The 24,080-nt window shown below is 33.8% G+C and overlaps 5 protein-coding genes across 8 annotated transcripts; 2 read left to right on the top strand and 3 right to left on the bottom strand.

Annotated features, from left to right (window-relative positions):
- Positions 1 to 1,999: 1,999 nt before the first annotated feature.
- Positions 2,000 to 5,457, bottom strand: LOC123910705 (F-box protein At1g10780-like). Its single transcript, XM_045961893.1, has 4 exons — positions 5,218 to 5,457; positions 3,592 to 4,335; positions 3,173 to 3,453; positions 2,000 to 2,815 (listed from the first exon to the last, which is right to left on the bottom strand). Exons 1-4 carry the CDS (start codon positions 5,219 to 5,221, stop codon positions 2,579 to 2,581), a joined length of 1,266 nt encoding a protein of 421 aa, XP_045817849.1. The 5' UTR covers positions 5,222 to 5,457; the 3' UTR covers positions 2,000 to 2,578.
- Positions 5,458 to 7,675: 2,218 nt separating this feature from the next.
- LOC123910704 (probable plastid-lipid-associated protein 4, chloroplastic) lies at positions 7,676 to 10,902 on the bottom strand. The gene is made up of 6 exons (XM_045961892.1): positions 10,066 to 10,902; positions 9,840 to 9,953; positions 8,611 to 8,706; positions 8,445 to 8,519; positions 8,249 to 8,316; positions 7,676 to 8,099 (listed from the first exon to the last, which is right to left on the bottom strand). Exons 1-6 carry the CDS (start codon positions 10,384 to 10,386, stop codon positions 8,027 to 8,029), a joined length of 747 nt encoding a protein of 248 aa, XP_045817848.1. The 5' UTR covers positions 10,387 to 10,902; the 3' UTR covers positions 7,676 to 8,026.
- Positions 10,903 to 11,178: 276 nt separating this feature from the next.
- Positions 11,179 to 18,470, top strand: LOC123910703. Of its 2 annotated transcripts, XM_045961890.1 has the most exons (11): positions 11,179 to 11,869; positions 12,721 to 12,949; positions 13,433 to 13,580; positions 13,769 to 13,867; positions 14,283 to 14,440; positions 15,109 to 15,274; positions 15,569 to 15,705; positions 16,244 to 16,913; positions 17,282 to 17,394; positions 17,645 to 17,900; positions 18,015 to 18,470. In XM_045961890.1, the coding sequence occupies exons 1-11, from the start codon at positions 11,719 to 11,721 to the stop codon at positions 18,309 to 18,311; spliced, it is 2,424 nt and encodes an 807-aa protein (XP_045817846.1). In that variant the 5' UTR covers positions 11,179 to 11,718; the 3' UTR covers positions 18,312 to 18,470. The 2 variants fall into 2 exon arrangements, with proteins under 2 accessions (XP_045817846.1, XP_045817847.1); XM_045961891.1 differs by lacking the exon at positions 11,179 to 11,869 and having other exon boundaries at positions 12,812 to 12,949; positions 13,425 to 13,580.
- A 737-nt stretch (positions 18,471 to 19,207) lies between these two features.
- Positions 19,208 to 21,413, top strand: LOC123910702 (E3 ubiquitin-protein ligase RNF126-like). 3 transcript variants are annotated; one of them, XR_006810256.1, is made up of 3 exons: positions 19,439 to 20,141; positions 20,294 to 20,936; positions 21,299 to 21,413. XR_006810256.1 is itself a non-coding variant. In XM_045961888.1 (2 exons), the coding sequence occupies exons 1-2, from the start codon at positions 19,454 to 19,456 to the stop codon at positions 20,326 to 20,328; spliced, it is 723 nt and encodes a 240-aa protein (XP_045817844.1). In that variant the 5' UTR covers positions 19,439 to 19,453; the 3' UTR covers positions 20,329 to 20,963. The 3 variants fall into 3 exon arrangements, 2 of the variants coding, with proteins under 2 accessions (XP_045817843.1, XP_045817844.1); XM_045961888.1 differs by lacking the exon at positions 21,299 to 21,413 and having other exon boundaries at positions 20,294 to 20,963; XM_045961887.1 differs by lacking the exons at positions 20,294 to 20,936; positions 21,299 to 21,413 and having other exon boundaries at positions 19,208 to 20,158.
- Positions 21,414 to 21,861: 448 nt separating this feature from the next.
- Positions 21,862 to 23,306, bottom strand: LOC123904613 (FBD-associated F-box protein At4g10400-like). The gene is made up of 4 exons (XM_045954250.1): positions 23,044 to 23,306; positions 22,518 to 22,956; positions 22,246 to 22,377; positions 21,862 to 22,158 (listed from the first exon to the last, which is right to left on the bottom strand). Exons 1-4 carry the CDS (start codon positions 23,304 to 23,306, stop codon positions 21,862 to 21,864), a joined length of 1,131 nt encoding a protein of 376 aa, XP_045810206.1.
- Positions 23,307 to 24,080: the final 774 nt, after the last annotated feature.

Below are 24,080 nucleotides of genomic sequence, written 5' to 3'. Positions count from 1 at the left end.
AAAAAAAAATATGAATTTTGGTATAAAAATTAAAAAATAAAAAATTAATTTACGACGAAATAATCGAGTTTAAAGCATAAAATGGAAAAAATCACGCAGACCCATTCATATGCTGACACGTGGCTGCCTTTTTCAAAAGTAAAATTTTCTCTCTCCAGCTTATAATCTAGTGTGGCGCAGACAAGATGGTAGGATGATCTGGGCTGTCTGATCAATCAGACAGCCTTAATGAGATCACATCTTGGCTGTCTGATGGAAATCAACGGTCTGTAACCATGATCCTTCCGTACGCGTGCGACACTGGATCCACGTCTATTAATTTTTAAGAAGGTGGGGGCGCGTGTCAGTATTTTTTTTTTATGTAAAATTACAGAAATGCCCCTGTTGCTCTATTCTTTCAAAAATTAAAAGAATGGGTATTTTGGTCCAATTGAAAAGGTGCACCTTGCTAACTTAGACCTAACTAGGGTCTAAGTTAGAAAACCCCATATATATATATATATATATATATATATATATATATATATCTATATATATATTTTAACTCACAATTTATATTTTTTATAAATATATAGCGGTGTTGGTGTTTTGATGATTTGTAGAGATTGAGTGATTTTGATTTTCTGCCTCTTTTTCAATGCTATATTCTCTTCTCTCTCTCTCTTTTGTTCAATTTTTGTGGTTGGACTTATAGACAAGTTAGTATTAGGGTTTGTTTGATGCAGACAAATGTGGAATCGGAAACACTACCTTTAGAGGTTGGTAAAAGGCTTGCCAATTTGGGGAAAAGGTTAAACCTTTGAGTTTGGAAAAAAAATGGATGTTACTTGAGGGAGAAAGCCAAAAAAAGGATGTTACTTGAGGGAAAAGGTTAAACCTTTGAGTTTGGAAAATAATCACATGCTTACCTATTCTACAATAGTTTTTCCACAAAGAATCAATATTTACACCCATCCAAAAAATGCAGAGCAATTCAATTTCTTAAACCTAGATTTTGAGAATTTTCCCCCAATTTGATTTTGCAACCCTTGCAATTTCAGATGCAATACCAAAATTAGCACTAATTTTTCAAATATTCAATCTCTCTCCAACTCATCATGTATTAAAAAGTTCTAAATAGATTCTACTAATAACTCTACATTTTTATAAGTGATTCCCACAAATACATATTTTAAGAATAATGCTTCTTATAACGAAAGACTCAGTAACGAAAACTAAGATTAACACTGTAACACTAACAAACCACCCGTTTTTTCTGTCAAATTGCGATCTATAAAAAAAGTTATTTAAAAAAAAAATAATTGGTCCTTATACCCACATTTTGAAAATCTCATTTAACATTACTTTGTGATAAATAGCGGTCTGATATTTTAATGAGGAAAGAAAGAGCGCTTATATAAGAAGTATTATCTATTAGATGCTCAAATGTATTTTGTTCTACTGATAGTATCTAATAGATACTCTTATTAAAATAGTACTACCATTAAATAAAGATGGTCTAACCCACTTTCAACCGATCAAGTAAACTAAAGTACAAGAGGAGGTACAAGAGAGGTTTTGGTAACTAACTAGTTAAAACTAATTCCCCAACAAAACAAAATAGACAGTAAAGGGGAGTGATAAAGTGTTGAATGAGTGTTTGGAAACTTAGAACTAAAGTACTAGAGAGGTTTTGGGAACCAGCTAGTTAAAACTAACCCCATAACAAAAAGAAACACTAAAGGGGAGCAATAAGGTGTTGAATGAGTGTTTGGAAAGTTAGAAATATCCCAATACAAGAAAAAACCAATCAAGCAAACTAAAGTACTAGAGACTAATTGTACCAAAAAAAAAGTACTAGAGACTAGAGAGGTTTTGGTACTAACTAGTTAAAACTAATCCCCAACATAAAAACATTAATTAAAGAGGAGCAATAGTTAAAATAAGAAAACGGCAGCGATTTAAAGCTATGGTCCAAAAATAAGGATTAAAATAAGTTGCAACTGCAGGGAGCTGCATGTAGCAGATGATCTGTTTCCAACATTGAACTATGGTATAAAATAAATGACATCAAGTTTAAATTTAAACTCAATTTCTTTATTACAAACAAGGTAAAAAAAACATGACAAAGAGAAATTAGGGCTCAATGCCTCACCAACTTGTGCCCATGGCATCAGCAAGCAATAAGCCATCCATCTCTGTAGAAGGTGAATCAACAATCACCAAAGGAACATTGCTTTCGGCACCCATCTTTGCTAGGAAGTCTACACAATGAGCACAGACTCGGTAACATATTCTTGATCAGCACATTGTCATAACCAAACCTTTGATTCTTTTGGTCCTCCTCCTGAATAAGCTTGATTGTATGCAAGGAATCAGTGTAACATAATTTTCGCAACATTGTTTCACTGTGCTTTTGACAATCATGGGAGATGAGGTAAACCCTTCATTCTCTAAATTAGATAAAAAGAGATTATAAAATTTTAAATGTTCAAAACAATAAATTAGCTCCACAAAGGGAAAGCCATGATCAATTAAGAAGTTCAGCTGAAACTGGAAATCAGAAAGAAATGTCCTGTAATAAAAAATGCATCAAATTTTATTCTATTCGAATAATCTCACGGTGCATGTATCTAAACCGGCAAATCTCATCAAAAAAGTCATCAGCACTGTTATGTGAACCCTTCATCTGAAGAATCTTGATAACCATGGTCCTTAGATTTTTCCCATACTTCAACAAGGATTCAAGAGTACTCATTTTTTGTTCAGCATTTAATGGTGATCTCACAGTGATATAGACCTCCTCCAAACATGGAATCACAAATTCAGAATCAACCTACAAAGTAAATGGATACCTTGTTTAGATAAAATGTTATAGAACGGATCAAGCAGATTCATAAGATCAAAGTTATTATGAGCTTCAAGTCTGTTTTTGCAGTGATTTCAATTCCAATAACAGTCAGGAGATATAACGACAATTTGGTGGTTGGGGTGGAGTGATGAGAAGGTCGGGGGTTTGGTTCTCACAAAAAATGAACAATAACTAACAATATTAATTACTAACATTGGGCGTTTTAAAAAAAAATAAAATCAAGAGCAGTCCTTCCAAAAGCTACAGTTTGTAGATTTCTTGAAATCACGGTTATTAAATACATTGAAATGCAAGAAATTAAGTTTCCAAACATAAACTTACATGTTTTAGACTATTCTTCTGGCATAGTGCTGCAAACATGGCTCCATGGATGTCAAACTTGCGGAGCTTGGGATGGCTATTGAAGAAATCAACAAAATCAATCTCTGGAAAGGGTTGAAGAGCATCATAGTTCCCAGTGAATTCAACCTTCATGTAAAGATGTTTCACATCGCTTGCCAATTTCAGCATTTGACATATTGCAGCCCAGCACCACTGTATCCCCCGCATCGATAGGAACTCCAGGGCTTCCAGGTTTCCAAAATCAACCATGTATACTCTCCCTGGAAGCAATTAACAAGAAAGGAAGCAAAATTGAGCTCACAAAGCCAATAATTTTGTAATATATTACATGGGAGAAATAAAATAAAAAATCCAATAAGAAATATGAAAGTATAAGAATCACTTTAACATTCAACTACCTCCGCTATTAGAAATTGAAAGATTCTTCAAATGATTGGTTTCAGGAACCTTAATCACACTACAGCCTTGTACCTCAAGAGATTCAATTTTAGGGGAGATTAGTGTAAGCGTGCAGTTCCCGAGGCCATAAAAATCCAGCTTACACTGCTCTAGATATGGCAAGTTGATTGAAATTGAATGGACGCCTTCACATCCAAGCAGTAGCAGCCTTGTCAGATTTGGACATGCCTGAATCACTGCATTCACTGCAGCATCCTCCAATCTTGCCCCAACAACTTCAAGGATCCTAAGGTTATGGAACACATCCCACTTAGGGGTACATTCAATCAAGACACCCCACAGTTTTAGGGTTTTCAAATTCATTGCTGCACCAACACAGTCCAATTTTGACGGGCATTCATGTCTAATCGTATTGTCGCCAAGGTTGTCCATTCGAAGCTCGAGATGAGAAAGAGATGGACCTGCAAGTGATAGCCAAGAAGCAAGACCAGATTGGGAGAAAGGACAGTAAACAACTAACTCTTCTAAACGCTCAACTGCCGATACCATTCTTTTCACAATCATGTCAGCATTTTCATTGTGAGAAGGGTTGTCAAATGCATTGCGAGTAAAATAAAGACTTTTGATATAAGCCATAGAGTTCTTCCATCTCTTAGAAACACAATTGCAATATGCAACATCACGGCCATTATTGATATGCGACAATATAAATTGAAGTACCCCATCGGGAAGCAATTCAATTGCTGAGAACAAGAATAAAAAAGAATAGTTGTCAGTATGCGAACAAATCAAATAACATCTTTCCATATTAGCAATATATGAATAACGAGTACAAATTAAAGTTAAAATCGGTTCCGTGAATCACAAGTATTAGAAAAACCTGAAAAACTAAAATCATATAACTCTCATAAACTAATTGAAACATTTCATTCCTCTATCACAAGTCCCAAGTCCCATAACCTCTTTTCAGTTTAGCTCTCATTTCTTTTGTGCTTAAATAGTTTGTCGATGTGGAGACAGATCAAAAAACATATTTCCAAATTGGCAATATATAAATAAAGAAATCGGTGCTGTCAAACACAAGTATTAGAAGAATCTGAAAACCACAATTCATCTTATTCTCACAAACTAATTCAAACATTTCATTCCTCTAATTGTCTCAGTTATCACACATACAAAAAACCCATAACCCCTTTTGAGATTAGCTACAATTTCTTCAAATTACCCTACAAATTAACACCCCCTAATGCCAACTCTGAATTGAAAATAACCAATTAAGCTAAAGTACTTACATTACAATTATCATGAATTCTCTACAAAAGAAGCTCAAAAAATCATTCTTAAATACCATTAGCTTAGCATTGTTAGCAACTAATTAGATTCAAAATAATCTTAGATTGAAAAATAAAACCCAGATTATGAAATATGGAAAACAAATTAAAACACACACAACACAATTAGATAAACCCAATTAAGATCTAATCACCATATCATATCACAATTCGAGTTAACAATGAAACGAAATCTAAAAATTGCATGCAAATAAATAAATACATGAAAATGTTGAATTAATTGTGAGTGAATTGAGCTAAGAAGGATAATTGAGAGTAAGAGAAAGTGCTTACACATGATGAATTGATGAGAAGAGATTGAAGATCTGGAAATTGAGGGTATAGGGTTATTATGAATAACCCTATCTATGTGATTGAGAGAGAAATGTGAGATTATAAATATGTGAGGGTTTTGGATCTAAAATGAAAATTTTGGAGAATTGAAAAAGAGCCCGCGTTTATGTTTTAGATATTTCATTTCAAATTTGTTTGAATTCAATTTCATTTCATTTCATTATTACACGCGCACACAACACAACAAACAAACCTATAGACAAAGAGACTTCTTTTTTATCGGTCAATTTGTGGAAAGATGAGTTAATTATTTCATTTTTACACATGCACTTTATTTAAAACATATATGGTGACATTAATTTTACAAGGAAAATATGAAGAAAAAAAAAATGCACTCACAGAGTAAAATAATTTTACACTATCAACTAATATTAATCATGTTTTCCGTCACAATACTCTACTAAACCTCATTTTCTTAATATGATGTGAAAGAATGTTTCATTCTTATTAGTTATCAATGTAAAATTAATTTACACTGACAGTGCGTAAACTCGAAAATATGATACAAATTTGACTACTATTTTTTACTAATAATAATTTGATAATTTGATTCACTTGTCGGTAAAGAGTTAATCCGTATTCAAATACGCTATATATTGTATTATACAAGAGCATGTGTTTCATTCGTGTGGTTGGTGTAATAGATTCAACTTTATTTAAGAAAGCTCACAACTATAGATTTGAAGAAACTTGAAAGTTACCCTAATAGACTAGCACGGAAAATGTCATCAACTTCTATTTAATTGAGGGATTTAATTGAGACTATTGTTATCCATTATTGACTAAAATAAATTCATTCAAGGTTGGAGTATTTATAGACCAAGTCTTATAATTGGGTATTAGATCTAACTTATCCTTACAAAACCGACTTGTAGGGTGAAGATTCTCTCTTACTTAAAAAACCATTTTTCAGACCAACTTACATCCGATGTTGGTTTTTTTTTTTTCACGGAACATCCAATGTGGGATTTCTTAACACCAAGGTTGGAGTATTTATAGACCAAATCCCTATATTTTATAGTCGAAGTACGAAACAATTTATTCAGATCACAAGATTTTAAACAAGAAATACTTAGTAAGTTCAAAAATCAAACTTTTTTCATAAGTTGATTATTTTTCGGGTTTGTCTAACTTGTACAATATTGCACATGTTAAAGCAACCAAAAGTTGTAACAATTTATTGAAAAAATAACAATTATTTACTAAAAAGTTATGCGTTTAATATAAAATACACAACCTCCAGTACAAACTTACTATTTTAAACTTTTTAACATGTGCAAATTTGGCAAAAATCAGACAAATGAAATATGGCGTGTGTTAGATTGCATTTAATTGGCAAAGTGTAACTTCTATAAATATCGGCGTAACCTTACGACTCGTTCTATCGCACGAATCTCTTACTAGTTTTATAAGGAAAATATGATACAAATTTGATTACTATTAGTTACTAATGATTTGATTCACTTATCGATAAGAAGTTAATTCATATTCAGATACGCTGTCTATTGTACTATACAAGAGCGCGTGTTTCGTACATGTGGTCAACATAATGACCTTTTTGGTAGGTAGTTTGGAAGTACACCGTTTCGCGCGTATCTGTGCGAGCCAACTCACATACTATTTTTTTTTTTTATAGAAGAAAAAGAATTTAATTTAGATTGTCCTTGAACTTGAAATACATTATAGTGAGATTTCAATTTTATTTAAAATGACTATTTTTGGTTAATGAGCTCCCCCTAGAAGGAATCGTTCGGGAGAACCCAAGTTCGAGTTATGGTTAAGAAGAAGACCATGTATTAGGTGTATGATATAGTCTTTCAATATCATTTTTCATCTTTTATTAGGTTGTTTTGATCTAGCCAGTTTACATACCCAAGTTTTGATCTTTCAATATCATATGATCATGCACACCATGTTTCAACTATAAAACTAACAAAATAACAACTAACTAACTATTAACATTTGTCACATTACTCTTATGTAAACATTGAACTATAATAAGCTGACGCATGCGCGACTCTTCATTCTAGTTCTTCTGCATTAGGATTGTCCAATCTATAGGTAGTTCAATCCATCGAGTTGCCATGACACTGCAACAAAATTCACTGAATAAGTGTCTTGAGTTGGATCTGTGATTCCATTTCTGCTGTTAGAACCGTTGATGTTGTTTGCCATTGACGACGAAGAGAGGATTTGATCTAACAGAGTTTACAAGGAACATAAAATGGCAAGATAAAAGTTGTGAGAAATAATGTTGGAGAAGATCGCTGCGAAAGTAGAGTGGAATTCATTCGCTTTGGTACATCTCAGTAAAATAAACGATAATACAATTTGCAACAAAACTTATTGACAGCTTCGTCTAGGCATTTACGTTGCTTTCATCAATTTTAACAAAGACTATATTAACAAGTGTCTAAGATAGATAAATGTTTCTCAATCATTCCATGCCTTCAGAACAAAGCTTTAGCTGATAATATATTCATATCAATACGTAAAGACTTTCGAACAACTTTTAAATCAGTTTTCCACATTCAAGGAAAAGAAAGATGCATTACATTATTATATTGATTCACACTATTTCAATTTACCTAGAAACTTTGTACAGAAAGCACAGTTCCAAAATGCTTCAAGTTAGCTTGCCTTGAATAGTGGTTACACATTGGCTTGCTAGTATAAGTTCCAACTTCAGAAAGAAGAAAACACGATGGCAATAAGGCGCTATCTATATATAGTATATAGTGACAACATATCATGCAGGAACCCGGTAAGATGGATCCACCATTTTCAAGATGAACAAGTTTCCTTTGTCACCTCTTGATACCCTGTCAAAATGAGAAAGTATGAAAACAAGTACTTGATAATATCTATATATATATATACCACATGGTGATAGTAAATCAATTTAAAGTTGAGATTAGGTACACAAGGTCTAATGCAGTTTATAAACATACAAGAATAACGTGCGACTCACCTCAGTTCTTCATCCAAATATGTTATTTCCAGTGAACCGCGAGCTGTATCAGGAGCCTTAACAGGTATCTGCAAATGTAACATTTTGCTGGATCTTGTAAGATAATTAGAATTAGAGGTTCCTAAGCCACCTCATCTAGAAACATTTCAAAATTTGATTTCAATGATGATTATTGAGACTCGATCTGAATACTCACGAAGCCTGCAATTTTGAAGGTGTCGAATTTCACAGCCACTTTTCTTGCATTAAGAGGTGTTAAATCTGCTGTCACCTACACAATATATTGATTCATTTACACATGCAAATGTTAGAGCGAGAACACATAAATGGTGAGAACTTATCTCAATTTCACTTAGTGTTACCTGGTTGAAGAATGGCCTAGATTCCATGTTTTGGGCCCTGAGAGTATCGGCATTGATTGCTTGATAATTTGTAACTGATCTCAAAAACTTTGGCCTCTGTCATTACAGTTTTTGAAAATGTTAGTACACTGTCATTATCTAAGAGATGAAAACCAAAAAGGCAACTAAGCAATCCTTTAACTTCATTCATTATCAGTTTATCTAAGAGAGGAACATATAAAAGTAACACTGCCAAAATGTACCAGGCTAGATCGTAGTTTAGGAGGCATGTTTAAAATTTAAATGAAGTCTTAAACAGGCGAGCCCGAAGACCAGAAAGTTAGCTCACAAAACCGAAACAGAGTAAAAAAAATCAAACCAACCAGTTTTTATGAAATTACGAGCTTACTGTTTTTTTATTCTAAATGTGATTTTTAGTATGTATTTTGTGTAATACAAGTATAAAGTATTGTTAACAGCGAGGCTTAATAAACTAAATCTCTTTTTTTCTTTCCTTTTCTAAATCTATTGAAGAATCCTCTAATCTCACAAAAATGAAAGGGAATAACAAAAGCAAAATATATAACCTAGGAATTAGAGAAAGGTTGTTAAGACTTACGATATAAGTCAAGTTCTGCTGTAAAAGAAATAGACATTGAGCTAGCATTTCCTTCATTATATGAGTATAAATAAAAAACCTATAAAAGCCACTAGCAGCATTGATCAATCTAGATGGGTAGTCAAATGAGTGGATATAGTAGCATATAAATGTTATGTAGCTGCTTACATTTTTCATATGAAATCTAACACACAACAAAGGAGCAATGGCGGATAGAAGTAAACAACATGCAATATATGCTCACAAACATTAGATGCATCATATAATGCCTAACATATATCGAATGATTTATGAGCGCGATACAGATATAAAACCAAAAAGGAATTATGATCTATCTGGATTGACTTATTTGAGCTTATCTACTTTTTTTTTTTTTTTGAAGAAGCTAAATTAAGCCCACCCAAATTGGCACCAGAGAGAATCAAACCTGAGACCTCAAGGAGGAGCACACTCCCAGGTCCCAAGCCAATACCACCAGACCAACCCAAGTGGGTTTTGAGCTTATCTACTTATAGAAATAAGTTATACATAAGCACTTATACAGTAAACTCTTATAGCATAAACGCTTAATTAAACTATTTATCCAAACAAGGCCTACATATATGGTAAGGAAAAAATAAAAATAGTTTACCTGAGTTTGCAAAATAGACTGAGAGGTAGTGTATATAAGCTCCCATTTTCCGTCCAGTAAACTAGATTTGAGTGGCTCCTTTGTTGGATTAACTGCTTCAAGTTTGCGTGCAATCTATTTAATTGAAAATGAATGAATTCCATGAATGAATGAATGAAGAATAAAAATGCATGGATGAACTTCAAAAAGTTGCAGAAAGCAAAGCATATAATAAAAGGCAACCAACCTGATCAACCCTTTGTTGGTCTTCAGGAGTGGCATCAGCTCCTCTATCAAGAGGTTCAATGGCTTCGAGAAGTTCTTCTTTGATGGTATTTGCATCTTTGCCTTTCTTTAAAAAAGCAGGAAAAAATGAAACATTTGTTCTCCATTTATGAGAGATAGTAGCAACTTGGTTGTGATTGTGGTGGATTAAGGGTGGTCTGGTTGGGAAGTGAGGAGAAGAAGAAGAATGGAAATGGAGTAGTGGTGGTTTGAGAAGTGGTGAAGAAGAATAATCAGTGGTGTTGAGAAGTGAAAGGAATGAAGTAGAAGAAGATAAGGCCATGGGATGAGTTTAAAGCGTTGCTTTTACTCTAACTAAGTTCCCACCTCCACCTTTAATTATTGGTTTGGTTTCATAAAAAGTTTTCATTTCCACACATGACATGGGGGGATGTGGGTGTCCAGTGTCCAGTGTCCAGTACGTTCCACCCAAATTTTCACAGTTAGATTCATACTATACCGGGGAACTTGTGGCCACACAAGGTGCCGCAAGGTGGCCCAACCAAATTTTCTCGGAACGCATGAGTTAGGAATCGAACCGCCAACCACATGTTTAAGGAGATCAAAATCTCACATGGACCAATTTATTATTGGTTAATGATTGAGATTTTATTCAATAGATTGGAACATATAAGATTTAACTTGAAATTATTTTTGTGCATCCCTCTTTCATTTTCTTAATGTAATGGTAAATTGAACCATAAAGTTAAAAAAAAAAAAAAAACAGAAGAGAGAAAAATATAATGATAGCATGAGAGAATGGACATAAGATGATAAATGGTGATCGAGATTTACGGTTGAATTTCAATCGGGGTTTAACGCAAAAAAATAATCTATATTGTTAATTTGAAATCGGATCATTCAAATCGTACTTGGCACTATCACCCCACCACCATCAACATAATTACTTACTGGTATATAGATTCGTTATTTATATACCATTTGATCAGAAACTAAGGAAAAGATATATCAGCTATCCAATAAATATAAAAAAATAAAATATTTTTTATATTAAAACAGTAGAGAGTAGATATATAATATATAAGAATTATTTTGGTATGAAATATTTAAAACTGTGTACCATAAACTCCATTGCCGACCAGTATTTTTCAATGTGTATCCAAAGACTAAAATTGTGAACCACAATCTCCATCATGGCCAACAAATAGGTATAAGGTTCCCAAAAAACTAAAAACTCTACACAAACTTCCGAAGGGAAGTTCAATCAACTAATTTTATTATTATTTTTCCAATCTTCATCCGATTATAGTTGCGGGAGATCCAACCGTGATCTTCCTAAACGCTAATGACCACTTAATTGGTTCAATCAACTGACTTTATTAGTCATTAGTGTGTGTTTTGGCACGTGCAATGCCACCTTCACATTTGCTTGCTTCGGTGGCTCTCTCACCTAAATCTAAACACACACACGATAAGTGCAAATAATACTCTATCTCTCTCTCTCTCTCTCTCTCATATGAACAAGAGTGTTTTTTTATTCTTTCTTTCTAGCTTTTTATTGATTTTTACTTGAGCTTCTGCTATGAACTCTAAGCAAAAGCTTAAACTGAATCTTGAATAATCAACAAGTGAAAAAGGTAGTAGAAGAAGAAGAATGGGACCAAAGTTTCCCATGACTCAGTTGAAGACACCCAGTTATCATGTCATTTCTTGTTACAGAAAGCATTCTAGAAGAATACTATCTCAGCAAAAATTTCCATTCAAGTCTTTGGGTGATAAATGGAAGCTCAATGACCTTAGTGCTAGTATGATTACTCTTTTTTCCCTTTACTTTTTAAGTTTTTTTTTTTGGGGGGGGGATAATCACTTATTTATTTCAGTTATTAGATGTGTGTGTTTCTAATGAAATTATTATAAATATTAGTAGTTGTGGTAAAAAAAAATGAATTTTTTATTGTTGTTTATTATAGCAAATTTTCCCTTATATATGATCATGTTTTAGAGGCTACCATTAGTTAAATAAGCATGAAATGAAACACCTTGAGAAGCTACCATTAGTCTAGCCTTGTTTAATTTTTGAATGTCACTTATTGTTAATGTAAATTATAGTTAAGTTCTAAATTCTCCTAATTATCACTTGTTACTCAAAGGAGAAAGTAGGATTTGTATTTTGGATTATAAAAATTGTGTCTTTTTGGATTGACTTATTTGAACTTATCTATTGACATATAAGCCCTTTGTGAGATTATATAGGAGAGCTTTATGGAAAAGCTGACTTGAAAACATATGAATGTCCATAATTTTTTCAGCTTACATGAAAACATATGACATATCCATAAGCTGATTTCAGCTTATTCCCTAAGCTTTTCAGTATGACTTATGAAAACAACTTATAGCTTATATAAGTTAACAATTTGACTTTGTTTTATCTTTTGTACTAGAAATAGCTTATTCATAAGTACTTATATGATAAGTGTGTATGCTATAACTTTTTATCCAAACAAGGCCTTAATACTTTCTGTTTTTTAGCTTATGTATTAGAAGGGGATTGTAAATATAGTATTTCCTAAAATTGTGTAGTGTCTAAGTCTTTCTTTTGTTGTCTCTTTTCTTGGCTATTTCTTCTAATTTTTAACTTTTAACTTCTTTTTCAAAGGTTCTATCCAAGAAAGATTGAATGTATTGATGTCGAGGACCCAAAACTTTTTGAATGAAGTAACTTCTCCGCTTCCAAAACCCGGCCAAATTAAGAAGACTGATCCGGAAAAAGATCCCGGATTTCAAGTTATGGAAGATATATTTATGGTAGAGCAAACAGTTAACCGCAGAACGCCATATGGGACTCTTTCTTTGGCTGCTGTTATATGCATTGAGCAATTCAGCAGGTGAATTACAATATGTGCATCATTCAACTTTTATTTTGTTGGGTGTAGTTCTTCTATATTGCTACTTGGGCCAGTGCATACACCAAATGGATAATATATTAACAAATTCAAGATATAATAGAAGTGTTGTATTACATACTGTTTGAACTTTGGCCCTTGTAATGCACAATACAATTATTTACTCCCAATGCTACAATAAAAACGATGTAGTAAGAGAAGGCATTGAAATGTTTCTATGTAGATTCTGATAATTTCTTGTGTTCTCTTCACAAGTTGATGGCTTCAATTCAAAAATACGATATTTATGATTCTTGTTGTGCTAGCTATGACTAAGTTGGCTTTGTTAATTTAATATCAATTGAAATCTGAATCCTGGAAACTCCCTTAACGATGGCCTTGTCTTTTTGTATTTGTTGCTGACATTTATGCCTATCAACCTGATACAGATACTATTATTTGACTTTTTGGAAATAAGATATGCAGGATGAGTGGATTGACTGGGAAGAAAATGAAGAATATTTTCGAAACACTTGTTCCAGAAACTGTATATAGTGATGCCCGTAATTTGGTTGAATACTGCTGCTTTAGATTTTTGTCAAGGGACGACTCCGATATTCATCCTTCTCTCCAGGTATTGAATACTGTTCTTTGGATGCTATATTGAAAACCATGTTCATTTTCTGTATTGATTTGTATAAGTTCATTGTGGTTTAATCAAACTTGCACTTGGTATTTCTTGGTTTTCCATTTAATCATTTTCCATATAAAGTTTACGGTTAACATTTTAATGCTGCTTATTGCTCTTGGACATGTTTATAGGATCCTGCTTTCCAAAGGCTGATATTCATAACCATGCTTGCTTGGGAAAATCCTTACACTAATTTCATTTCCAGCAATGCAGAGAAAGCTTCTTTACAGGTTCACTTCTCTCCTTTATGAATTTAATTCAGCCACTCTACGAGCATGTGAATACACATCTGATTGGATGCAGGAGATGTGCAAAGAGTGATTTTTTTGTTAGTTGGGAATTCACCCTCTACAACCCATCGTTTGTCCAATGATTAGTAATACAATGTTTAAACTTTTAAGAGTAGTAGACTGAATGTGTCTACTGGAGAGTAGGTCACTTAAAATTCGGATGTTGTCCCCTTGTTGTTGTAGTACCGAAAAAAAGTCATCAGTCAAATTCAACCACTGATGTTCTGATAGAGAATTGGAGTTTCTTGATATTATGATACAAGGGTTTCCTGTTATAATTTTCGCCATAATTGTATTATTGAATTTAGTTCTTTTATCTTTATGATTTTGAGAGATCAGTTTGGGAACTTTGCAGAGTAAACTGGTCACCGAGGAGGCTTTTGTTCGTATTGCTCCTGCAGTCTCTGGTGTGGTTGACCGCCCCACAGTGCACAATCTTTTTAAGGCTCTTGCTGGTGATCAAAAGGGCATTTCTATGGGCACGTGGCTAGCTTACATTCATGAGTTTGTCAAGTGAGTTTCTAATAATGATTATCTTTTTGTTGATGATATTATAATGGCTATAGGAGAAAACATCCAAGCAACATGTGTTTCCGATCCCTAAGTTAAAGATATATTAATGGTGTATGATGATTTGCCAGTTTCAAATGCTTCTAGTTTGCTAGGTGTTCCCACTTTATCTGGATAGTTAGGGCCGTATTCCTCCCATATTTCTGTTTTCATTTTCACTTCAACTAAAATACACATAAGAGAATATAGATCCAACATTTTTCACATAATTTTCTGTTGCAATTTTGGAAAATAGATCAGAAATTTTTTCGAAAATGTCAACATTATTTTCATTTCCTGAAAATGCATTCTTTCTAGATTGTTTTCCATGTTCTCTCTATCACAATTGTTTATTACATTAGTTTTTCATCTCCTTGTTAGCAATTTAAAATAAACTTAACTTTTAGAAAGTGAAAATAGAAAATGTTTTCCGAAAGTAAACAGGCCTTAGTTTTTGAAAGAATTATTCCTTTTACTATTTTACATGACAAGGGGATTAAAATTTTGTCATGAGAACATGTTCTGAAGTTATGCTCATCATTTGATTGTGCTGGAATGCTTTCAGAATACCTAACCAGTCTGTCTCTGGTTCTATAGATTTTCCTGCTGAATTTGTACTGATATTACTGTAGAGTACGTCGAGAACATAGGTCATATCAGATTCCAGAGTTTCCTCAAATTGATGCGGAGAAAATCTTATGCATTGGTTCCAACAATAAGCAGCCTGTTCTGAAATGGGAGAATAATATGGCATGGCCTGGCAAACTCACTCTTACTGATAAAGCAATCTATTTTGAGGTATAATTCCATTAAATGTTCATATATGGTATCTCACAGGTTATGGGATTTTATCTATAGCAATACAAGGCAAATGGATTTCTGTATGCTAAGCACAGCACACTATTACCACTCTTTATAATTTAATTCTGTATACGAGCAAGTATATTACATGACTGAAATGATGTGATTTTAACAATTAGCACATTTAGTTCTTTAGTGGTCTTTTGAGTTTTGAGAACATTCCATATTTTCATAATTAACCATTGCAAGTTATTCAACTGTAAATAATGATTGATTGTATCCATGTTCTAGGCAGCTGGCTTATTGGGAAATAAGAGAGCCATGAGATTGGATCTTACATATGATGGACTGCAGGTAGAGAAGGCAAAAGTTGGGCCTTTAGGGTCTTCACTTTTTGACTCTGCTGTTTCTATTTCTTCTGGTTCAGAGTGCGTAAGCTTCTTCAAGCATTCTTTATAAGTTTTATTGTCTTAGATTTGTGATATACATTGTAAGAAATTTTGATGATCTAATCTAACCATGTGCGCTCATGTTCTGGTTGGGATATGATTATGGTTTATAGTAAATTTTGATAGACTATGTTTATCATATATTTTCTTACTTTGACAGTAAACACAATTGTTTGATTCAAAATTTTCCAATTAGTTAATTTATAATGTATTAAATTTGAATCTTGAGCTGTAGCATTGACACCTCATCTATTCATTTAGTATCATTTTGCCACACCGACAAATTTGCTTATGTATGTATCACCACTAGTCTTTCAGTGTTTTCTTTTTATCAAGGCTTTAGTTATTGTTTGATCTGATAACTATAAGTGAATAACATAAATCATTACTTTAGCAAGCATTCACCATGTATTTAGATCCCGCAATATTTGTCCTCCACTTTTCTATGTTGCTCTTTGCTGCATTTCATCAACTTTAAATAATCTGTTTTTCTATTTTTACTTGCATTCAAACTTAGGTCGAATTGGTGGGTGCTGGAATTCATCGACTTGGGAGGTGAGATGAGGAGGGATGTTTGGCATGCATTGATCAGCGAAGTCATTGCTTTACACAAGTTCATGCATGAGTATGGAGCTGAAGAGTATGGACCTAATGTTTACGGGGCTCGTAAAGGAAAGCAAAGAGCAACAGCCAGTGCCATTAATGGTATAGCTAGACTCCAGGCCCTTCAACATTTGCGGAAGTTGCTTGACGATCCTACCAAGCTCGTTCAGTTCTCATATTTACAGAATGCACCAAACGGTGATATTGTCCTCCAAACTTTAGCTGTTAATTATTGGGGAAGTCAACTAGTTACAGGATTTATGAACACGCGCAATAAGCCAGAAAATCGACCTTCTAATGAAATAGATGACAGCTATAACCATGTTCTTGACATCGATGGAAGTGTCTACTTGCAGAAGTGGATGAAATCTCCATCTTGGGGGTCTAGCACTTCTACTAGTTTTTGGAAGAACACTTCAACAAAAGGTTTAGTATTAGGTAAGAATCATGTTGTGGCTGACCTATCACTCACTGAAAGAGCAGCCAAAACAAGCAAACAAAAGACCCAGGTTGTGGAGAAGACTCAAGCCACCATTGATGCTGCAACACTGAAAGGCATACCCAGCAACATTGATCTTTTCAAGGTTGGGATTTTTCCTTGATTTTGTGTTCCTCTAATGATTTTGAGTAACTGTTAGTTAGACTATGATTATGGAACCATTTAAAGTACTATCTAAACGAGTAATGTAAGCATGCATTTGTTATATTGCTCATTTTCTGGTGATTTGGACTTCCTATTCTCTTTTCCACTAAATAATAGTTTTAACTTGTGATGCAATAACGGAAAACTAGTCGGTGAAAAATCAGTTATGAAAATTTACATTTGGTCATGCTAGCTATGGTAGTAAATCATGAGAAAACCTTGATCAATTCTATTTCTAATCTGATTTTTTTCATTTGTTTGGGTCCCAAAAGTCATACGGTCTTAAACAGTAATACTGTTTCTGTGCAGGAGCTAATATTTCCTATCACCTTAACTGTCAAAAACTTTGAAAAGCTAAGGCACTGGGAGGAACCACACCTGACTATTGGGTTTCTTGGACTTGCCTATACAATGATTTTTAGGTAAATCCACACCTCATTTTTCTCTGATTGCCTTTGAAAAATAACATTACTTTTTTCTAAGGTTGTTTTTTTAATTATTTCTTAATTCATTTTGGTAATTAGTTTTCTCATTTTCAAGGTTTATTTTCTTCTCAAAATTTCTCATAGAACATATTTAAAATTTTGATTTTCAAGTAATTGATGCCGGACCCAGTTGTTTCTGAGCACCTTGTTAATTGATTTTTGAGGTGATGTATATTTGCCTTTCCAGAAACTTGCTGTCATATACGTTTCCAGTGATGCTGATGATCACGGCTGTTGGAATGCTGACAATAAGGGGTCTTAAGGAGCAAGGCCGCCTTGGACGATTTTTTGGTGGAGTCACAATACGTGATCAGCCACCATCAAATACTATACAAAAGATCATTGCTGTAAAAGATGCCATGCGTGACGTTGAGAATATGACACAGAAAGTGAATGTCTCGCTACTCAAAATACGTTCAATTTTACTTTCTGGCAATCCACAGGTATTATAATATCACACATGGTTAATGAGAGATTTAGTTATATAACATTCATTTAAACATCTTCATATTATTATGTTCTTAAGTGGATTTTTATTTGATCTAATCCTTTGTCAGATAACAACTGAGGTTGCTGTGCTGATGTTAACTTGGTCAGCCATTCTCTTCACTGTTCCATTCAAGTACATTCTTTCCTTTCTTCTCTTTGATATGTTTACACGGGAGCTTGAGTTTCGGAGAGAAATGGTTAAGAAATTCATGAAAATGTTAAGAGATCGGTGGCATGCAGTTCCTGCTGCACCAGTAACAGTTTTACCATTTGAAAATGAAGAATCTAGACCAGAAGTTTCCTTAAAGAAAATTGAGAACAAATCAAAGTCACAAGGAAACCAGAGCAGTGGTAAGTCCAAATAGGCAGTGATACCATATTTTTTAGTGTTGCTTATTACACAAAATGTAAAGATGTGAATTTAGTTCTAATTTTTATGTAAATAAAAATAGGAAGCTCTTGTACTAGCCTTTAACTAACTCTTTGGATTTGTCATATTATACGAAATCGTATTGAGTTGGATAGATTTCAGTTTCTTGTCATTTTTTTTAAGGAGAGGAGGATATCATGTTATTGATTATTTAGGGGACACAAGAGGCACTAGACCATAAATATATGATTAATTTAATTACAATTACCAGATAGAATTAGTAACTATCAAGTCATGAATCCTAACTATTCTTTTTTTTTTTTTTTTTTGACACAAGCTAACTATTCTTATTTAAAAACATAAAGTGTCATGTCCTTGTGAATCACAATGTTAAAAAGTTGAATTGGTTTTGTCCCGTAAGTACAACTCAGATGGTAAAAAAACTATAGACACGTTTGATATGTTGGGGCGTGTGTTTTGATTGTTGGAATCGAATATTAGGAAGAAACTTCCCATTCACGGTTTCTACATCACTAAGAAAAGCTGGGTATTATTACCCATACAACTTCCTCAAGAAAACCAAAATTAAAGCACTGTTTGTGTAACTTGTCATCATCATTCAAGCATCTTTTGTTTGCCTTATAAAGAAGAGACTCATTATGTGAGGAAAGCAAAACATGATGACATAAACCAAAGCAGAGATCACCAATAGTAACACACAAATGAAAAGGAATCCCTTTCTTATTGTGGCTTCAAAACCAAAGCCATCCCTTTCACCCTTTTTCTCCTTCCTCAAAACCCACATATAAAATCCTTTCTCCAACATTTTTCTTCCTTCTTCCTCAACAACACACTCCACCTTGTATATCACCATTTCATTTCATCCATAATATGTCTCTCACAGGCCGGCCTCGTGTTGTAGTCAATGGTGTTAGAAGAATGAGAACCTTCCATTATTTCTGGTGTCTCAATTGCCAACGTACTGTCAGAATACCCTCAACAAATACTATAACACATGGCTCTTTTTGCCCATATTGCTTCCATCAATTGCGTTATGAACTTGATATCTCACGGCCAAGGCTTCTCATGAATGTGACTAACAATAACATGGAATCTCCTCCTTCTACTAATCAATTAATGGGTAACTTAGCTTTCATTCTTGATCCATCTCTCAGGAGACAAGATCAAAACAACATAACACCACAATGGGAAACAGAACATGAAGATGATCAAAACCAAAATCAAAATCCACAAGCATGGATTACACTCCGATTCGTAAGACCAACTCGTCCACCAAGGCCTATTGCACCACCGCCACAACCACAAAACTTGGCACCCCAACCCAATGACAATGACGCTCCTTCGTTAGACGAGTTCTTTGATGGGATGATTCACAACAACAGCAGACCAGGGCCACCTCCCGCATCACCTTCCGCCATTGAAGCCTTGCCAATGGTGAAAGTGACAGAATCCCATTTGACAAGTGACCCGAATTGTCCAATATGCAAAGATGAGTTTGAGGTTGATGTGGAAGTGAGAGAGTTACCATGCAAACATTTCTACCATTCTGACTGCATTCTACCTTGGCTTCGCATGCACAACACTTGCCCCGTATGCCGCCATGAGATACAAGGGATCGATAATAGTAATGCTAGTTACTACTTTTCCCATAATGAGAATGAGCAACATGGGTTCATTGGGTTTGAGGAATTTACAAGCAGCATTAACTGGATCTGGAGCCAACTTGCTTTGTTTAGACCTATTCGTGCAGTTCTAGATTGGACGCGGTCCTATTTTGAATTCCATGCCCGTGCTCATAGTAGAAGTAAGATCAAACTCTAATGCTGCTACTACTTTTTACCTTTTGATGATATCAGTTTAATTTAATTATAAGCCAATAACTCCAATCATTAGGCAGGAGGGAGATTATAATTTAATGTTTAAATCCTAACGAAGCCGTCAGAAAACTGTCTGCAGGTAGCTCTTGGTGGCGGGCATTGCTCATTTCGTAGATTCGTCTATGAAATCTCACACTGAAGCATGGTTTTTCATGTTGGGATTATTCCATTGTTTATGGTAATTCATTTGCTCCACTATTGAGGGGTATACTATCAAATTGTGTGATGCACATTATAGTTCCCACTAAATTTGGTGGCTATGAGAGTGTGCATCTCACATGAAATCAATTACACTGTATATCTGATAATGTGCATAAATATATATTCAAAGATTGTTTTTCCTATATTGTTATTAAGGCATATATCCCCTACATTTTGTAGTGTTTTTATTTTCTTCTAAATCTAGTTTCTTCTGTAAGTTTTTTATTGGATTTGCTTGTAAACTTTATTCTGTTTTTGTTTCTTTTGTAAGAAAACTTGAAATTTCTTTAACTCTTTAGTTTTAAATACAAAAGATGAAGAAAAAAAAAAGAACAAGAAAACATGCAGAATAGCAATGTAGCAGAAGTAGTATCATGATTTGTTTAGTGAAGAAGTTTGTGTGTGAAATTGGAAAGAGTACGGTAAATTTCGATGTGCCCCAGCCAACCATCGCCAACGCCGCTTACCTCCATTGCACCAGTCACCATCTCTGCCTTGAGGTTCTTCACTCCTGTTTCAAGGTCTTTTTTCATTTATCATGTGCCTAATTTCACTAAAAATAGGAAAACTTTATTTAGAGTTGAGTTTGAATCAAATTTTATATTAATCATCTTTTCCTCAGTTAGATAATGGAAACCTATTGAAATATGACGATAGGAATGAGAATAGAAAATAGGCTATGGTCAGTATTGTGGCCAAATATATCTTTAAAAAAATGTTGCTATTACATTGATAACTTAGAAAGAATAAATAGATTTTGCAACTACTTTTAGTATGATTCTGCTTGTTTATTGATGTGTTGTATATCAGTATACTTTTATTCTTAGTTAGGGGTACTGCTGCTTTGGTCCACTTCTAATGGTAACTTGTATTTCTCATGCAGGTTGTAGGATTATAATCCATATTGGCATTAAATTTGACAATTGGGGACATGTAAGTATAACATTGCCTTAATACATTTACCAGTTCTTTCTTCAATCAAGAGCGATTGTTTGTAAGTCAACCATTGTATCAACGATTAATTTTCTTATGTCCTCAGATCTTATCTTATAATCTTTGTTCATTTTTTGTGCCTGAAAATTAACATGCAGTCACAAATTTAATCACAAAGCTTCTCCTTATGAACAAGTCATGCAATTACTGCATTTTCTGTGGAGTAGCAGATTTTTAGCAGCTTATCTACCTGCCTATGCTTACTAAGCCACCCTTTATAATTAACTGATGATTCCTTGTGCAGTAAGTAACCTTTGTCAATAAACTAAATCATCATAAAGATCATGCAAGTGCAAACTAAGTAAGTTAAATATAAGTTGTGCACTAAGATAAAGTCAAAGCTCATAGTTCAAACCACCAAATTCAACAATGGCATGGTCGAAGCTAATGAAACAAAAGACAGAATAGATAAACTACTACTGCTGCTACTACTACTACTACTACTACTACTACTTATGTATCATATAAGTTAATAAATTGAAATGAAAGCTGACATGTGGCAGAAGCCCTTGGGAATGATGATAACTTGCTTTCTATTTCAGAGAACCGTTTTCTGTTGCTCCAGATTGTCATGGTTTTCAAAACTCTTGCCTTCTTCATAATAAATGTCGCTAACATAATGAGACTTTCTAGCGTTGTAGATACAAAGTCCCGAATAGTGCAAGTTGTAAGGCTTGATGAAAGACAGATTGGAACAAGCTCTTCATCATCTTTCGTAATGTACTCATCCCTCCAAGCATATTTTAACTTCTGTAAATAATATAGATAAAATGAAACAATACATAAAGGCATGTTAAGAAAAGATAAATTTAAATACGATTCTTAAATTCAACGAACCGGATAAAGTTCAAGATTTCGAAGCTTAGGGCAATGTTGGAGCACTTGTACAGCTAAATTACAATCATAGTTGACCGCCAAGTGAGTCAAATTATGGAATGTAGGAAAACCATCGGGGAGATAAGTATAACCCTACATTATATAAAAAACAAAAAGATAAAGTATTAGAAATTAAGGTAAATTCCCCAAAACTAAAAATACAAATGATTGACATTGTTGTTTTTCATTCCATTGGATTGGAAGACACATATAATCATAATAATCAAACAAACCTTCCATAGTTCTATGCGAAGAAACTCCACATTTGCTAGTGCTTTCACTGGAAAATGGAAATAACAGTCAGTGATATGAGCTCTTTTCAACTTTCTTAAGCTTGAATTTTCAAATTGTTCAAAATCAAAGTGTCTAAAACTTTGAATGAAGTGTATATATGATAGTTGAAGATCTTCAAGAACCGGACATCCATCTAGAAGCAGCATAAAATCTTGACATTTATCAAAGTTCATATCTTTCAAATCTAGAGTTTTGAGTGAGGGAAATCTTAAAGGAAAAGGAGAAACTTTATCCACATAGAACCAACTAAGGTTAAGAACTACAAGGGTTGTACAACTGAGTATACTAGCAGGCAATTTAGGGGGTATTGTTTCGCATTTAAGACGAGCATGAAGATAAAGATGGAGATATTGAATTTTGCTTTGAACAGCAAGGTTGACCCAATTGTTGATATTGGTAATGCTGCTGGGATGATCATAATAAAGAAGTTTAGAGATATCATATTGAATGTCGAGGAAAAAAGTGTTGATGGAATGAGAACTAAGAGAGTTGTCCCGCGAATGCAAAACGGCTTTGACGAATTGGTTGAAGTGATGAATGTCTTGGCTAGAATTGAGTTTCTTGTTGATGAAGTAAAGTGCGGGAACATGGCGCCATAGATGAATCCATCTCTTAGAAAGAATGGAAGTGAAAATGGCTTGTTTGGTGGGAATAAAAGAGAGAATGTGACAAAGAATCTCGTCTGGTAAACCACTGATCCTATCTGTTGCAAGTTTGTGATGAGACATATTCTATTCTATGATAATATGAATGATCACCTTCTTTTTCACAATAGCAATGAAGGCATATTGTTAAGGTAGGTTACCAACAGATTTGATTATTCTAATCCTAAAATCTGGTAACAACCTGCCTCATAGTAAGATTAGACCGACAAACAAGGATTTATAGTTAGCTTAATTGTTTGTTATGACGAAAATTAAGAGTGGGGAACTTTTTATTTACATACGATGAAAAAAAAAAATATTTTTACACGGACAATATTCTCATGTTCTTGTTTTTCTTTCTCATATTTTATTCATAACTATGTAACTCTCTCTATATATAGAACTACATAAAAACAAATTATATATTTTAGGGTTAGGATCAATCGACACTAGAGCTGTCAAAGAGGCCGGTCCGGTCCGGCCTGGCCCAGCCTTGAGAGGCCCGGTCAAATAAAGGGGGCTGACCCAACCCGGCACGTTAACTTCATGGTCTGGCCCGATAAACAAAAGCCTACATGGCCCGATGGACCGGCCCACTAATTTTCATAATATTTTTTTTTTTGAAAAAAAACATATTCTACTAAATTTATGTTATATTTCTCAACTAAATCTTCAAGAAGGTAATTTGTATCCCTATATCTTCTCACATAATCTCCCAAACAACAATATCTTCCTCTTTATCCTCATCAAACAAACAAACAAATCTCTAACAAATAATCTCATTCTAATCCAATAAGTTTTTTGTCATATTATTATTATTACTACAAAAAAAATTTCAAGTTTTATATATTTCATTCA

The sequence above is a fragment of the Trifolium pratense genome, linkage group LG2 (assembly GCF_020283565.1).
Source record: "Trifolium pratense cultivar HEN17-A07 linkage group LG2, ARS_RC_1.1, whole genome shotgun sequence".
Lineage (NCBI taxonomy): Eukaryota > Viridiplantae > Streptophyta > Magnoliopsida > Fabales > Fabaceae > Trifolium > Trifolium pratense.
This window is presented reverse-complemented; position numbering and strand designations above follow the sequence as displayed.

Coding starts and splice junctions, on each gene's coding strand:
- LOC123910705 (XM_045961893.1), bottom strand. Junction 3,454..3,591: donor TTCAATTTCTAATAGCGGAG/GTAGTTGAATGT, acceptor AATTGCTTCCAG/GGAGAGTATACATGGTTGAT. Junction 2,816..3,172: donor AGAAGAATAGTCTAAAACAT/GTAAGTTTATGT, acceptor TTTACTTTGTAG/GTTGATTCTGAATTTGTGAT.
- LOC123910704 (XM_045961892.1), bottom strand. CDS start 10,386: ATGGCCTTATCTTCTTCTACTTCATTCCTTTCACTTCTCAACACCACT. Junction 8,707..9,839: donor AGTCTATTTTGCAAACTCAG/GTAAACTATTTT, acceptor CTGTAATGACAG/AGGCCAAAGTTTTTGAGATC. Junction 8,317..8,444: donor CCTTCAAAATTGCAGGCTTC/GTGAGTATTCAG, acceptor TTACATTTGCAG/ATACCTGTTAAGGCTCCTGA.
- LOC123910703 (XM_045961890.1), top strand. CDS start 11,719: ATGGGACCAAAGTTTCCCATGACTCAGTTGAAGACACCCAGTTATCAT. Junction 13,868..14,282: donor CAGAGAAAGCTTCTTTACAG/GTTCACTTCTCT, acceptor GGAACTTTGCAG/AGTAAACTGGTCACCGAGGA. Junction 16,914..17,281: donor GCAACATTGATCTTTTCAAG/GTTGGGATTTTT, acceptor GTTTCTGTGCAG/GAGCTAATATTTCCTATCAC.
- LOC123910702 (XM_045961887.1), top strand. CDS start 19,208: ATGTCTCTCACAGGCCGGCCTCGTGTTGTAGTCAATGGTGTTAGAAGA.
- LOC123904613 (XM_045954250.1), bottom strand. CDS start 23,306: ATGTCTCATCACAAACTTGCAACAGATAGGATCAGTGGTTTACCAGAC. Junction 22,957..23,043: donor CTTAGTTCTCATTCCATCAA/CACTTTTTTCCT, acceptor CAACAATTGGGT/CAACCTTGCTGTTCAAAGCA. Junction 22,159..22,245: donor GAAATCTTGAACTTTATCCG/GTTCGTTGAATT, acceptor TATTATTTACAG/AAGTTAAAATATGCTTGGAG.